Consider the following 15,512-nt stretch of genomic DNA (forward strand, 5'->3'; position numbering starts at 1 on the left):
ACCAATTCCTGTCCAGCTGAGGTCAATCTAAATCCAGATGAAGCAAGGTAAAAATAGCAGCAGGAGAAATTCACCATAGCAAACGAGTTCTGCAGAGGAAAAGCCCTTTTGTCTGAGAGGGAAATCAGAGAGAGACCTGGAGGTGTGAACTACTCTGGCTGTGCCTGCCCTGCTCGGGCCTGGACTCAAAGATCCCCAGAGGGCCCTTCCAACCCCTACCATGCTGTGATTCTGTGAAGTCAAAGAGCTAACCAGCAAGCCCTCCAGTGTGGACCTGGATCCCACACAGAGAGCAGGAATGGAAGGAGACTTCATTGCTCTCTACGGCTCCCTAAAAGGACCTCTGGAGCTCACCCAGCCCAGCCCCCTGTTCCAGCAGGGCACCCACAGCAGCTTGCCCTGGAGCACAATGGCCAGGGGGGTTGGAAGCTCTCCAGAGGAGACTCCACAACCTCTCTGGGCAGCCTGCTCCAGGCCTCCAGCATTCTCACAGCAAAGAACTTTCTCCTCCTGTTCAGGTGGCACCTCTGGGTTCTAGTTTGTGCCCTCTGCCCCTTGTGCTGTCCCTGGGCACCACTGACAAGAGCCCAGCCCCAGCCTCTTGCCCCCATCCTTTAGTACTTGCTGAGCATTGATCAGATTCTGTCTGGGGCTGTTCTTCTCCAGGCTCAGCATTCCCAGAGCTCTCCTCACAGAGCTGCTCCAGGCCCCTCGGCATCTTCAGAGCCTCCACTGCACTCCAGAAGTTCCCTGTCCTTCTTGAGCTGGGGAGCCCAGAACTGGACACAACACTGCAGATGTGGCCTCACCAGGGCAGAGTAGAGGTTCAGAAGAACCTCTGTTGACCTGCTGGCCACACTCTTCTTCAGGACACTGATATTTAGGAGTTGATACCTAAAGACTCAGGTCTCAAACACAAGAGCAGTATTTTGAAGTTGAACCTTCACAAACTCCACAGAAGCTGCTCTCTCACAGCTGAAAGAGCAAGAAATTACAGACCACTTCAAAGTGGGGCAGGGACACTGTGTGACTGCACGCTGCAGACCACATCCTGCTCTGCTTCCTCTGGGGCAGAAAGTGGAGAATGGATTTGTGTGAGGATGAGAAGGAGCTTTAGGAGTGAAAAAAACTTCACCATGAGCCCTGAGTGCTTCCTCCTGACACAGTGCAACAGAGCTGGAGAGTAGGGCTGGGGAGGAGCAGCTGAGGGAGCTGGGGGCATTTAGTGTGGAGAAGAGAAGGCTGAAGGAGACCTCCTTGCTCTCTACAGCTTCCTGTGAGGAGACTGCAGTGAGCTGGGTGTTGGGCTCCGCTCCTCAGTACAAGTGATAAGAGGAAATGGCCTCAGGTTGCCCCAGGGGAGGTTTAGGTTGGAGATGAGGAAACAAGAGTGGCCAGGGATTGGAACAGGCTGCCCAGGGAGATGGTGGAGTCTTCTGACAGGGACTGGGAGTGCCAGGACGAGGAACAATGGCTTTGAAATGGAAGAGGGGAGATTGAGACTGGAAAGGAGGAAGAAATTCCTGATAGTGAGGGTGGGAGGCACATTGCCCAGGGAGGCCGTGGATGTCTCCTTCCTGGAGGTGTTCAATTCCAGATGGATGAGACCTTGAGCAACCTGGGCTGGTGGGAGGTGTCCCTGCCCATGGCAGGGGGTTGGGACTGGATGGTCTTTGAGGTTCCTTCCAACCCAACCCATCCCATGCCTCTGTGCCTCCCCTTCACTGACACCTGTATCACAGGCAGCATTCCCTGGAGGAAGGGGCAGCACCAGGCTGAGTGTCCCCTCCTTTCCCACACCACTTCTGGACTGCTTTCCATCTGTAAACCGAGACATGGTGATTTGTTTTATCTGGGCTCAGAAGCACAGCATAATCTGGGGGCAAAATGCTCTAAGAGCTTCCTATTGACATTAAAGTCACTAAAGAGGTTTTGCAGCCCCCGAGCACCAGGGGAGCTGTAGGGATTAAATGGAGCCATGGCTGCTCCCCCACTGCTCAGCCTCGCTCGCCCCAGGAACCAGAAGGCGATGGCCTCGGGTCGCACCAGGGGAGGTTTAGGTTGGACATCAGAGGAAACTTCCTGACCGAAAGTGTGGTCAGGCCGTGGGACACGCCGCCCAGGGCGGTGGTTGAGCAGGGAGGCCCAAGGCGGTGGTGGAGTTCCCGCGTGGGCTGCGGCGCTGGGCTGATGGTTGTTCTGGGAGCTGTTTTCTAGCCGAACCCCTTCCACGCCCCGAGAGCTGTTCGGCGGCGGCACTCCCGCTCCCTGCCAGCCGGGCTCCGCCGAGTCCCGCCGTGCCGCCGCCGCCCCCCGCTCCATTCACAAACCGGTTCCTGCCGGCTGTCTCCGCCTCCGTCGCCGTGCCGCGCCGGACGCGCAGCCGGCGGCGGGTATTGGGCGGCCGGGCGGCGCTGGCTGACGTGCTGCGAACGCGGGGCGGTCTCCGGAGCGCTTGTGCAGAGTTGTGAGGGGGGAAGGCGGCGCTCGGTGTCCCTCCTCCCGCTGCTGCAGCCGCGCCAGCCCCGCAGAGCCGCCCGCCGGTCGCAGCTGTATGGTCCAGCCTCGCTCCTCCGCCGCCGCCGAACCTCCGCCGGCAGCTCCGCGGCCTCCAGGGCTTTCTCCTCTTCCTTCTTCTTCTTCCGCCGGTTCTGCTTCTCCTGCCCCCGGCGGTGGCGCCCGCAGCCCGGCTGTATGATCAGGCTACAGTCTTCAATGAGTAACCATATTCCTGTGAGTGTCCTCCGAGCCCTGTCCGGCTCCGCTCCCCTCTATCCAGTCCTGCCCCAGCCCCAGCTCCTCCATGTTTGTCTCTTTGTTCTGCCGCCCCAGCCACGCCGTCGGCTCCGGCTGGCTCCTGGCTGCGATGAGCTGCGGCTCCTCCCGGATGAAGTCCCGCCAGCGCGACCTTCCTCCCTCTGCCTGGAGAGGAGAAGGAGGAGAGGGAGCGGAGGCGACCCCTCCGCTCGGTGCGGCCACAAAGGCGCTTTGTGAGCCCGGCTGCCGCACGGCCCCACCCGCCGGCCCGGCCTGCCCTCGACGCCGGGCTCCGGATGGAGGTGTCCGCCGGGCAGGGCAGAGCCCCTGCGGCCGCGGCTCCGTGGCCCTGCGCCGTGCCGCGACGGGGTGGTGAAGGGCTGGGCGGCTACAGGCGGGGGCCGGGCGCGGCTGCTCCGGGACCAAGATGGCTCCGCGTCGGGAGCCCGAGCGAGGCGTGATGCGAACCCGTGACCGCCGCGGCTCCGGCGGCGCCCGGCCCGCGGGGGGGAGGCCAGCTCCGGGCAGCGTCTCCTTGGCCCCGGAGAACGACGCGGAGCAGGCCTGGGGCCAGCCGCGGCTCGGGGTGGCTCAGGGCTTTGCGGGCAGGTCGGGGCTTGTCTGTGGGCAGCCCAGGTGGGTGGCGTGGCCGGGCCGCGGCTGCTCTCGGCCGTGCTGGGCCCCGCTGTGAGTGCGAGAGAGGCCGGGAGGCTGCTTTGTCTCCGTAAGAGTTGCGAATGCTTCCCAAATGAGCTTTGCGCGGCCTTTTGTAGGGCTGTGGCGTGCCTGCGGGGCGGCTGTGTGGGTATCAGGCTGCTGGTGATCGTCGTCGGCTCAAGTACAGGCAGAGCCCCTGGCTGCTGAGCAGACCTTGCCGTCTGGCTTTGTAAGGAAGGCATTTCCTGCTGGAAGTGGATCGCAGCGCACCAACAGAGCTTTCCCTTTCCTCGTCTGTTTGCTTTCTAAATGTATTTATTATTTACTGCCTTGTTAACTGCCTGTAATTGGCCTCGATGATCTCAAAGGGCTTTCCCAATCTAGGCAATTCTGTGCAAATTGATTATGGACTCTACTGTTCATTTCTTATCTATTCTCCTGCTAACCTCAGCATCAGGAACAGGTTGCCCAGGGAGGCTGTGGATGTCCCCTCCCTGGAGGTGTTCAAGGCCAGGCTGGATGAGGCCTTGAGCAACTTGGGCTGGTGGGAGGTGTCCCTGCCTGTGGCGGGGGGGTTTGAACTGCATGGTCTTGAAGGTCCCTTCTAACCCAGGCCATTCCTTGACTCTCTGAATCTGTGACCACAGAGCACATTGTATTTTAAGTGCAAACACTTTAAGGTTTGGTGGTTGTTCATACCCCCTCCAAAAACAGGGAAGCCAAATGGCAGGACAGGCAGGCTTAGACTCATAGAATGGTTTGGGTTGGCAAAGCCCTCTAAGATCATCCAGTCCAAGCATCAACCAGCACCACCATGGCCGCCAAACCGTGGGCCCAAGTGCCATGGCCACAGGTTTCTGGAACACCTCCAGGGATGGGGACTCTACCACCTCCTTGGGCAGCCTGTGCCAGTCCCTCACCACTCCTGCAGCAAAGAAATTTTTCCGCTTCTCCAACCTAGCCCTCCCCTCTCACAATTCCAGGCCGTTTCCTCTCCTTCTGTCACCTGAGCCTAGGGAGCAGAGCCAAACCTCCAGCTCACTGCAGCCTCCTGTGCAGTTTTGCACAGATCTTGGCTGCTCACTAGTAGCCAACTACACACACTGCAGGTCATGGAATGGCAGGGGTTGGAAGGAACCTTCAGGGTTCACCCAGTCCTACGCCCTGCCAGAGCAGGGACAGCTGGGGCAGGTCACACAGGAACACTTCCAGGTAGGGCTGGAAAGTCTCCAGAGAAGGAGACTCCACAACCTCTCTGGGCAGCCTGCTCCAGGGCTCCAGCACCCCTCTAGTAAAGAAGTTTCTGCTCATGTTGAGGTGGAGGTTATGTGCTGACAGGTGCTGTGGCACAAGGGTCTTGAGATGCTGGTGCTAATTTCTGCTGGAGACTTGGTCTTGAGGTTCTTGTGTTAACAGCTACCTGCTGAAGAGAGCTTCCCAATATGACTCCTTGCATCTGTGGAGCCTTCCCGAAGCGGTGACTCAGAAGCATGAACCCTGGCTCCTTGTAATCTCATAAAGCTGTCAAGTCAGAAAGAAAAACCCAATCAAACCCTGCAGCTGCCACCTAAATGTCAGCTCTGATTGCACATTGATGGAACAGCAAAGGGGATGGGAATTGGCTGAGGAGCAGAAGCATTTCAGGGGGGGAATGTTGGAAGGAAGACAGAAATGACACAGAATCAGAGAATGGTTGGAAGGAACCTCTGGAGCTCACCCAGTCCAACCCCTTGCCAGAGCAGGGACACCCAGGGCAGGACACACAGGAACACAGCCAGGTGGGGCTGGAAAGTCTCCAGAGGAGGATACTCCACAACCTCTCTGGGCAGCCTGCGCCAGGCCTCAGCACCCTTATGCCAAAAAACTTTCTCCTCATACTGAGGTGAAACCTCCTGGGTTCCAGTTGGTGTCCACTGCCCCTTGTCCTGCCCTGGCCACCCCTGAACAGAGCCTGGCCCGTTCTTGCCCCTCACCCCTCAGGTATTTGCAGGCATTGCTCAGATCCCCTCTCAGCCTTCTCCTCTCCAGGCTTAGCAGCCCCAGGGCTCAGCCTTTGCTCCTCACAGAGACGTTCCAGGCCCCCAGTCAGCCTCATAGCCTCTGTTGGACTCTCTCCAGCAGATCCCTGTCTCTTGAACTGGGGAGCCCCAGACTGGACACAAGACTCCAGCTGTGGTCTCAGCAGGGCAGAGCAGAGGGGCAGCAGAACCTCCCTAGCCCTGCTGGCCACACTTCTGATAGCCCCAGGGTGCTCTTGGCTGCAGGGGCACATTGCTGTCCCGTGGGGAACTTGTTGCCCACCAGCACTCCAAGGTCCTTCTCCATGGAGCTGCTTCTGTAATAAAATATATATTTTCATGACCTTTCAGGACACTTCCCAGCAGGACAACCCATAGTCTGTGCTGGTGCCTGGGGTTGTTCCTCCCCAGATGCAGGACTCCTTGTTGAACTTGCTGATGTTCTTCTTCCTCCAGCTCTCAGCCTGTCCAGCTCTCTGGATGCCAGCACAGCCTGTGGGGTGTCAGCCACCACCACCAGCTCCATATTCTCAGTGAACTTGCTGAGGGCCCTCCTCCAGGGCACTGATGGTGACATTGAACAAAACTGGACCTAGCACCGATCCCTGGGGAACACACTGGCCACAGGCCTCCATGTGGGCTCTGTGCTGCTGATCACAGCTCTCTGAGCTCTCTTCTTGAAGCCAGTTCCCAGCCCACCTCAGGGTCCCATCCTTTGGCCCACAGTGGGAGAGAAAGAAGTGACAGAGTCATCAGGAGCCAGGGGAGAGGGCTGGCATTGTCCTGCCAAAAGGAACTGCTGGCAGTGGGGCTGGGGGTAAAGAGAATTTATCATTGTCCAAGGGCTTAGACCTTGTGAAGCCTCCCTGCTCTGCCATTCCGTGTGGAAATGCTGCTCTTCAGGACTAACAACAGCACCCAGGCAAGGCATTGATGAGGTCTCAGCTGGCAGGAACTGTCACCTTCTTCAGTCAGTTCAAATCCAGTTCATCAGCTCAAGGCAGCTCCCTGCAGCTGTGCAAGAAGCCTGTGGCCATGGCTCTTGGGGCCAGGGTTTAGTGGCCACGGTGGGGTTGGGTCGATGTTTGGGCTGGGTGATCTCAGAGGGCTTTTCCCACCCAAACCATTGTGTGATTGAGATAAATGTTGCAGGCCAAAGTCCAAACAGCTTTCTGCACAGACACAGCTCCTTGTCTGGCACTTCTACCTTCATCAGACTCCATGAAACAGCAGCAACTCTCCCTACACTTCTCTTGCTGGGCTAAGAACTGGGTGAGGGCCAGGCCCAGAGAGTGTAGGGGAATGGAGTTAACTCCAGTTGGTGGCTGGTCACCAGTGGTGTTCCCCAGGGCTCAGCCTGGGGCCAGGTCTCTTTAACATCTTCATCAATGGTCTGGGTGAGGGGTTCAGGCACCCACAGTCAGCCTGCAGATGACACTAAACTGGGTGGCAGTGGAAATCTGCTGGAGGGGAGGAAGGCTCTGCAGAGGGACTGGGCCAGGCTGCATCCATGGCTGAGGTCAGTTGTATGGAGTTCAACATGGCCAAGTGCTGGTCCTGCACCTGGGACACAACCCCAGGAAGGCTCCAGGCTGGGGACAGTGGCTGGGAAGTGCAGCAGAAAAGGACCTGGGGGTGCAAGGTCCCAGCAGCTGGAGATGAGCCAAGGGGTGACCCGGTGGGCAAGAAGGCCACCAGCAGCCTGGCCTGGAGCAGCAATGGTGTGGCCAGCAGCAGCAAGGCAAGAGTGGTCAGGAACTGGCAGAGGCTGCCCAGGGAAGTGGTGGAGTCCCCATCGCTGGAGGTGTTCCAGAAAGGTGTGGCTATGGTGGGGTTGGGTTGCTGGTTGGACAGGGTGATCTCAGAGGGCTTTTCCAACCCAAACACTTCCCTGGCTCCCTGCTGCATCTCTGATGTTGCCCAGACTCCCTGGGTCATTTGTTGGTAGGAGGCAGCCTTTGCCCAGTTTGCTGTTGCAGGAAGCTCAAGCAGGTTCCTTTGCAGGGAGGTGGAGTGGTCCCTGTGGTGGCTTCTTCTCCCTGGTATCTGAAGGCTTCTCTGCCCGTGGGGTTTTTCATGGGCCAGGCAGAGCTGGGAGCAGTCACATGGGCTGGGTTTCATCACCTCTGGAGTTGCATCAACTGCTTCTGCAGGAAGTTTGGAGATGATTCCTTCTCTTCCCTCACTTGCATACTGCAGGAAGCCTCCTTCCTTCCCTGAGGGTGCTGCAACCATAAACCTTTGGAATCTCCCACCTGGAGTCTGTCACCTTAGGCCTCAGGTGGCTTCCTCTGGCCCCAGAAGGGTGCTGTCCTCACTGTGGGTATCACACTGCAGTCAGTCATGGCTCAGAAGATCAGGAGATGCATCTTGTCCCTGATAGCTATTGTCCCTGATAGCTAACAGAGATGGACGTCTGCCACCAGAAACAGCTCAGCATGGAGTCACAGAATAGGTTGGTTTGGAAGGGACCTCAGAGATCATCCAGTTCCAACCCCTGCCATGGGCAAGGACACCTCCCAGCAGCCCAGGTTGCTCAGGGCCTCATCCAGCCTGGCCTTGAATACCTCCAGGGAGGAGGCAGCTACAGCCTCCCTGAGCAGCCTGTGCCAGTGTCTCTCCAGCCCCATTGCCAAGAATTTCTGCCTCACTTCAAGATATCTTCTTGCTGGAACAAAGCAAAATTCTCTAAGTTCTCCTAAGAAGTGGTAGTGACCCAGTCATAAGGACCATGACTGTGTCCCAGCTTCTGCTGACAGCTGCTCTTGGCACTTGACCTTAGCTTGCCAAGGTTGTTTTCCAGTCACAGAACCTTAAAAAGCTTTTCCAGCTGAAACCATTCTCAGATCATAGAGTCTAGGCATGGCCCTCAGCACCACATCTCTGCCTCTGTGAAACACCTCCAGGGATGAGGATTCAGCCACCTCCCTGGGCAGCCTGGGCTTGGAGAATCCTTTCAGGCAAGAAGTTTCTTCTAAAGTCCAACCTAGCCTTCCCCTGGTGCAACTCAAGGCAGTTTCCTCTGCTGCTTTCCCTTGTCACCACCTGCCTGCCCCAGTTAGAGGCCATGGTCTCAGTTCTCACTCCCCCTCCATCCTACTGTGCCCCAGCTCTCCCAGCTGCAAAGGTCTTCTCACCCTCGTGAGCCTTCTGCTCCTGGAGCTCCCTGGGATGCTGTTCTCTTTCTGGCTCTGCCAGCCTCCACTCCTCACCCCGTGCCAGGGCACAGGCCTAGCTCCGAGTCCTCTGAGCAGCTTAGCAGGAGATAACCCTGGGATCTGCCAGCCCCTGTGGGAAGCAGCCCAAGGCCTCTTGCAGCTCCAGCTGCTTAGAGCTGGCCTGTCCCTCTGTGCTGCTCTGCTCCTCATTGGAAGTGCCTGGAAAAAGCTCTCTCTGGTTTCTGCTGTTCCAGGTCTTCCTAGCTCTGTCCCTAGCACTCTGAGGCTCCCCTCCCTCTTGCTGGGGCATGGCTGCTCTGCAGATGACAGCTCTGGGAGTTCTGAGCCTCAGTTTTCCTGGGTCCTGTTACTCTTGTTGGCTTTGGACTTCAGAGGATCCTTCTTGCTCCTTTTCCATGCTGATTTGATTTAGAATTCACTGGCCCTCAAGCTGCCACAAACCAAGACACTTGAGAGAGGTCTTTTTAGCAAGTCACTGGCAAGCTCCATCCCACAGCCTGTAAAGAAGTGGTAGTGGTGGCCCAGGGCACAGCAAAGTGTCCTATCAATTTCTGTCTCATCTCTGGTAGGAAGCCATGTGTGGGAGTAAGGTGCAGCCTTGAGGCTACTCTCCAGGAAGCTGTCTGAGAGCCTGCCTGGAGGTGTCTGGTTTGGTGTTCTGAAGGTCCTTTCAGTACTCCATCATGCAGCTGCACCACCTGCTGCACTCCAAGCACCCTGGAAGTGTTCCAGAAAGTTGTGGACTGGAAGATGTCAGAGGGCTTTTGCAGCCCAAACAATGTCATGGATCTGTCAGACTACCCTACCTGGACACTTTGTATTACTAACTGTGTTTATTTCCAAGGAATCCTTCTGAGAGAAGTAGAGTCACAGAATGGGTTGGGTTGAAGGGACCCTAAAGATCATCCAGTGCCAACCCCCTGCCGTGGGCAGGGACACCTCCCACCAGCCCAGCTTGCTCAAGGATTCATCCAGCCTGGCCTTGAACACCTCCAGGGAGGGGACAGGATTATTGGGTTAAAAAATCCACATTGGGAAACTCCTTAGGGCTTGGGCTTTTATTTCTTTTTGTTTTCAGTGTATAATTGTTTCTGGGCCTCATGGGCTGTGATGTCCCTGGTGGGCATTGCTGGCCTTGCTGTGCCCTGGTTTCCCTCGGTGCTGCTCCTTGCTGTGTCTCACTGACTGCTTTCCCCCTGCTGATGGTGCTCTCCTGTGTTTTGTCCCCTCTCTCTGCAGCAGTTCTGTGGTGTTCTTGGTCACACATTTATGGAGTTTCTGAAGGGCAGTGGAGACTACTGCCAGGCACAGCATGACCTCTATGCAGACAAGTGAACTGTAGACAGTCATTCCTACTCCACCAAGAAGCCCCCTTGAAAGTGGTCGACCCAGAAGTATTGATTTGAAGTTTGGCAGAGCATTTCCACAACAGAATTCCAACCTGGATGGGGTAAACCTCAGTGCACTGCCTTCCTTGTTTTGCCTCAGTATTACTGGATTGAAGAATTGCTGCTGCTGCTTCTTCTTAGGAGGTTCATTTCATTGCCCATTGCCCCCTAGACGTCATCCTTCCCAGCACTGAGAAGCTCACGTGGAGCAGAGTGAAGTAGACATCAGGTTCTGTGCATCACTTCTCCAGTCAGGTTTTTGTTAGTGGTTCTTTCATCACCTCCCTGCCTATTGAATTGAGTCACCATGGCGCGAATGAACCGCCCAGCTCCTGTGGAAATCACCTACAAGAACATGAGATTCCTCATCACACACAACCCGACCAATGCAACCTTAAACAAGTTCATAGAGGTAAGGCCACCACACAGCTCCTCCTGATCTACCTTGTGCTCAGTGCCTCGCCAGCTTCCTCTGGCACTTTGCACCTTGACTGCTTGATGGTGGAAGCCCTCTGGGTGGGGTTGGGTTGGATGATGACATCTTAATGGTCAACAGCTCAATGTCCAGATTCATTCATAGTGTCTTGGAATGGGGTAGGTTGGAAGGGATCTTCAAGATCATCTACTTCCAAGCCCCCTGCTGTGGGCAGGGACAGCTCCCACTAGTCCAGGCTGCTCAAGGCCCCAGCCAACATGGCCTGGAGTACCTCCAGGGAGGGGAGATGGAGATGAGTGAAAAGTGGTGTCCCTCAGGTGTCCATATTGGCAGCAATGCTTTTCAGTGTCTTCATCACTGATACAGAGCCTGAGGCACCCTCAGCAGGTGTGTAGGTGGCACCAGGCTGAGTGGTGAGGCTGGGAAGACAAGATGGGATTGGAGACATCCAGAGGGACCTGGACAGGCTGCGGAGGTGGCTGAGGAAAACCTCATGAGGGTCAATAAGGCAAAGAGGAAATAGCCTCAGGTTGCCCCAGGGTAGGCTTGGGTTGGACATTAGCAGAACCTTCTTGCCTGAAAGGATTCTCCAAGCCTGGACATTAGCAGAACCTTCTTGCCTGAAAGGATTCTCCAAGCCTGGCCCAGGCTGCCCAGGATGGTGGCTGAATCCCCACCCCTGGAGGTGTTTCAGAGCTGTGGTGCTGAGGGCCATGGGTTAGCCCCAGCTGTGGCAGAGCTAGAGAAGGGTTGGATGAGCTGGCAGGGCTTTGGCAACCCAAACCATTCCATGATTCCTCTGTAGCTGAAGAGGATCCTCTGAGTGTCACAGTGAGGTTGTGGCAGTGGCCTTGCTGTGCAGGTAGTGCTGCTGGTGGTGCTTGGACGTTGAAGTAGTTGAGTGACCAAAGCCAGGTGCCTGGCAGGTATTGCTTGTACCTGAACCTATCACCTGGCCCTCCCATCTGGCACTAGGAGCTGTGAGGTACACAGGTCAGAGTGTCCCCATGTGAGGTAAGGAGTGGCTCCTCCAAAGCCATCTCCTATGATGCCTGAGCTAGCAGTGCAGCCCCTCAGGAGCACCAGTAAGGGTCTCACCAAGCTGTTGTTTGAAGCAGAGGGATAGAAGGGTGAGATCTAAACCTACCAGAGAAGTCCCCAAGTGAAGTAGGTAGCTTTGCAAACCAGGACACCTCCTGTTCCTTTCAAAGGAGAGACCCTGTGGGGGCAGAGTGCTCCTGGCACCAATACTGAGCTGCACCCGGGCTTCCAGGAAGGAAAGCCTCATCCAGCAGAGCAGGACTTGACCTTCAGATGGGCTTGCAGAAGCTCAGCTGGTATCAGCAGACAGGTTCTCAGGTAGTTCAGCTTTCTGTGGTCTGCAGCTTCTTTCTGTCAAGAAGGGGCCAGGCTCTGTTCAGGGGTGTCCTGTGACAGGGCAAGGGGCAATGGACACCAACTGGAACCCAGGAGGTTCTACATCAACAGGAGCAGAAACTTCTTTGGTGTGAGGATGTGAGCCCTGGAGCAGGCTGCCCAGGGAGGTTGTGGAGTCTCCTTCTCTGGAGACTTTCCAGCCCCACCTGGCTGTGTTCCTGTGTGCCCTGCTCTGGCAGGGGGTTGGACTGGGTGAGTTCCAGAGGTCCCTTCCAGTTGCCACCATTCTGTGGTTCATTGGCCAGCATTTGTGTGTCGAGTTGCTGGAAAGTTGTGGAAGAAGTTAAGCTGTGAGGAGGTGGTCAGGTTGGGGCAGCCAGTGTGACCCTAAAGCAGCCTTTGGTCGCTGTGCCCTCCCCAGGAACTTAAGAAGTACGGAGTCACCACCGTGGTCAGAGTGTGCGAAGCTACCTACGACACTGCCCCGGTGGAGAAAGAAGGCATCCAAGTGTTGGTAAGTACATGAGGGGTAGCAGGGTTGGCATCCAGGTGTTGGTAAATAAATGAGGGGCAGCAGGGTTGGCATCCAGGTGTTGGTAAGTAGGGGGGCAGCAAGGTTTGATCCCAGCCCATCCCCTCACCCCCACAGCTGGCTTTTAGCTCTGGAATTCTGTTCCAGCAGCTGCTGGAGACATCTCTCAGCTTCACAGACATCCTCTGGCTGGAAGCAAGAAAATTGGGTTTGAGCCAATACATTTTCTTGATGCCAAATAGATTGGACAAGGGGCAAGGGCCACAAACTAGAACCAGGGAGGTTCCATCAGAACATGAGGAGAAGCCTCTCTGGTGTGAAGGTGCTGGAGCCCTGGAGCAGGCTGTGCAGAGAGGTTGTGGAGTCCCCTCTGGAGAGATTCTAAACCCACTTGGATGTGATCCTATGTGACCTGATCCAGGTGCCTCTGCTCTGGCAGGAGGGTTGGACTGGCTGATCTCCAGAGGTCCCTTCCCACCCCACCATGCATGGATTCTGTGAAGATATTCCTAGCATTGCCATAATGATACCTTTAGAGATCCACAAGCATGAGTGGCTCCTTGGCTGTCATCTCCTTGTGCCATCCTTTTGCATGGATGCACCCCTGGGGGTGTTCCAGAAACCTGTGGCCATGGCACCTGGGCACAGGGTTTGGTGGCTATGGTGGGGTCAGGTTGCTGCTTGGGCTGGGTGATCTCAGAGGGCTTTTCCAGCCCAAAGAGTGTGTGATCTCCATGTCCTGATGGCAGTGCTGTCTCTCCAGGACTGGCCCTTCGACGATGGGGCTCCCCCCTCCACCCAGATCGTGGAGGATTGGCTGAACCTGCTGAAGGTGAAGTTCCGGGAGGAGCCTGGCTGCTGCATTGCCGTGCACTGCGTGGCTGGCCTGGGAAGGTGGGTGAGGGGAGCCTGCTGGCCTGCCCTTGCTGCTCACACTCCTGAACACCATGCTCAGTGAGGCCTTCAGCAGCCTGGGCTGGTGGAAGGTGCAGTGGCAGCAGCTGAGCTTTGCTTCTATTTGTTTTTTTCCCCAGAGCTCCAGTGCTGGTTGCTCTTGCACTGATCGAATGCGGGATGAAGTATGAAGATGCAGTGCAGTTCATCAGGCAGTGAGTATGGAGCCCGCAGCTGGCTGCTGCTGCATTGGCACAGCTGGGCCTGTCCTGGGACACTCAGGGAATGTGGCAGTGCTGGGCTGGGCTTCTCACTTCGTGAGATGTGGCACTCTGGGGATGTGGCTTAGTGGCCACGCTGGGGTTGGCTTGATGTTGGACTGGATGATCTTAGAGGGCTTTCCCAACCCAAACAGTTCTGTGATTCTGCATTTCTGTTTTTGGGGTGAGATCTGGAGATCTCAGCTCTTGACCTGAGGGATGGAGGTGTTCTGTGGCTGTGGGAAACAGTCAGGGACTGTTGAAGCAAGGTTAAAAAAAAAAAAAAAAAACAACCAAAGGCCCCCCCCCCCCAAAAAAAACCCCAAACCAACAAAAAATCCAAACAAACAGAAATCCCCAAACCAACACAAACCCCAAACCAAAAACCCAAATAAACAAAACCCAAACAAGTAAAAGACCCCAGAAAAACACAAAACCCAAACAGAGAAAAGCCAAACAAAAAAAAAAGAGAGCCGAGACAAAAAACCCCCAGAAGTCTAAATGACTGAAAAAGCCCCCAAGTGACCCAAAAGCACCCAACAATCAAGCCCAAAAGCCCCCAAGTGACCCAAAAGCACCCAACAATCAAGCCCAAAAGCCCCCAAGTGACCCAAAAGCACCCAACAATCAAGCCCAAAAGCCCCCAAGTGACCCAAAGGCCCCCAACAACCCAAAGAGGAAACACACAAAGAAGCAAAAAGTCCCCAAACCAACCCAAATGCCCCCAAACCAACATAAGGGAGCCCCAAAGAAAGCAGAAAACCCCCAAACAAACAAAAACCCCTTGAACAGGCACAAAAAAGCCAGACAATAAACCCCAAACAAACAAGTGCCTGAGCAAACAGAACTCCCACCCTGGACCCCAGGGCAAGAGCCCAGTCCCCTGACTTGGGTTTTGTCTGCTGGAGAGCAGCTCTTGGGAACAGACCTGGGGGTGCTGGTGGCCTGCAGGATGCCCAGGAGCCAGCAAGGTGCCCTCGTGGCCAAGAAGGCCAAGGGCAGCCTGGGGGGCATCAGGAAGAGTGTGGCAAGGGGAAGTTCTCCTGCCCCTCTGCTCTGCCCTGCTGAGGCCACAGCTGGAGTCTTGTGTCCAGTTCTGGGCTCCCCAGGACAGGGACTTGCTGGAGAGGGCACGGCCAAGGGCTGCAAAGCTGCTGAGGGGCCTGGAGCAGCTCTGTGAGGAGCAAAGGCTGAGAGCCCTGAGGCTGAGAGCCTGCAGAGGAGCAGCCTGAGAGGGATCTGATCAGTGCTGATCGATACAGCAAGGGTTGGGGTCAGGGGGATGGGGTTAGACTTGGTTCAGTGATGCCCAGGGACAGGGACAAGGGGCACAGAATGGAACATCAGAAGTTCATCTGAGCATGAGGAGGAACTTCTATAACTGAAGGGTGCTGAGCCCTGCAGCAGGCTGCCCAGAGAGGTGGTGGAGTCTCCATCTCTAGAGACTTTCCAACCCCACCTGGATGTGTCCCTGTGTGCCCTGGCAGGGGGTTGGACTGGGGGTTGCTCCCAGTCCCCCTGGCTCCCTGGTGGCTGTGTATGCAGCAGCTGCCCATGGCGCTGAGGCTGCCTCTCCATGCCCCGCAGGAAGCGGCGCGGAGCCTTCAACAGCAAGCAGCTGCTGTACCTGGAGAAGTACCGCCCCAAGATGCGGCTGCGCTTCAAGGACTCCAACGGCCACCGCAACAACTGCTGCGTGCAGTGACCCACGGCTGCCCCACGCCAGCCGTCCAGCCTCACAGCCCAGCGCCGGCTGCCCAGCCCACCGCCCAGCCCCACTGCCCAGCCCCACAGCCCAGCCCCACAACCCACCCCCGCAGCCCAGCCCCACCACCCAGTGCCGGCTGCCCAGCCCCGCCGCCCAGATCCACAGCCCAGCGCCAGCCACCCAGCCCCGCAGCCCAGCCCACCGCCCAGCCCCACAGCCCAGCGCTGGCCACCCAGCCCTACCACTCAGCCCCACCACCCAGTGCCGGCTGCCCAGCCCCGCCGCCCAGATCCACAGCCCAGCGCC

The 15,512-nt window shown here is 56.7% G+C and overlaps 1 protein-coding gene across 4 annotated transcripts; it reads left to right on the forward strand.

Annotated features, from left to right (window-relative positions):
• The first annotated feature begins 10,294 nt into the window (after positions 1-10,294).
• PTP4A1 (protein tyrosine phosphatase 4A1) lies at positions 10,295-15,203 on the forward strand. 4 transcript variants are annotated; one of them, XM_054393722.1, is made up of 5 exons: positions 10,295-10,411; positions 12,234-12,326; positions 13,108-13,238; positions 13,379-13,453; positions 15,086-15,203. In XM_054393722.1, the coding sequence occupies exons 1-5, from the start codon at positions 10,307-10,309 to the stop codon at positions 15,201-15,203; spliced, it is 522 nt and encodes a 173-aa protein (XP_054249697.1). In that variant the 5' UTR covers positions 10,295-10,306. The 4 variants fall into 4 exon arrangements, with proteins under 4 accessions (XP_054249697.1, XP_054249705.1, XP_054249714.1 ...); XM_054393730.1 differs by having other exon boundaries at positions 13,147-13,238; XM_054393739.1 differs by lacking the exon at positions 13,379-13,453.
• Positions 15,204-15,512: the final 309 nt, after the last annotated feature.

This window comes from Indicator indicator, chromosome 2 (assembly GCF_027791375.1).
Source record: "Indicator indicator isolate 239-I01 chromosome 2, UM_Iind_1.1, whole genome shotgun sequence".
In the NCBI taxonomy this organism is placed as follows: Eukaryota; Metazoa; Chordata; class Aves; order Piciformes; family Indicatoridae; genus Indicator; species Indicator indicator.

What these genes read in the sequence shown, in the direction of transcription:
- PTP4A1 (XM_054393722.1), top strand. Translation starts at nt 10,307, where the DNA reads ATGGCGCGAATGAACCGCCCAGCTCCTGTGGAAATCACCTACAAGAAC. An exon ending in CCTTAAACAAGTTCATAGAG is followed by an intron (nt 10,412 to 12,233) that starts GTAAGGCCACCA and finishes TGCCCTCCCCAG; the next exon opens with GAACTTAAGAAGTACGGAGT. An exon ending in AAGAAGGCATCCAAGTGTTG is followed by an intron (nt 12,327 to 13,107) that starts GTAAGTACATGA and finishes CTGTCTCTCCAG; the next exon opens with GACTGGCCCTTCGACGATGG.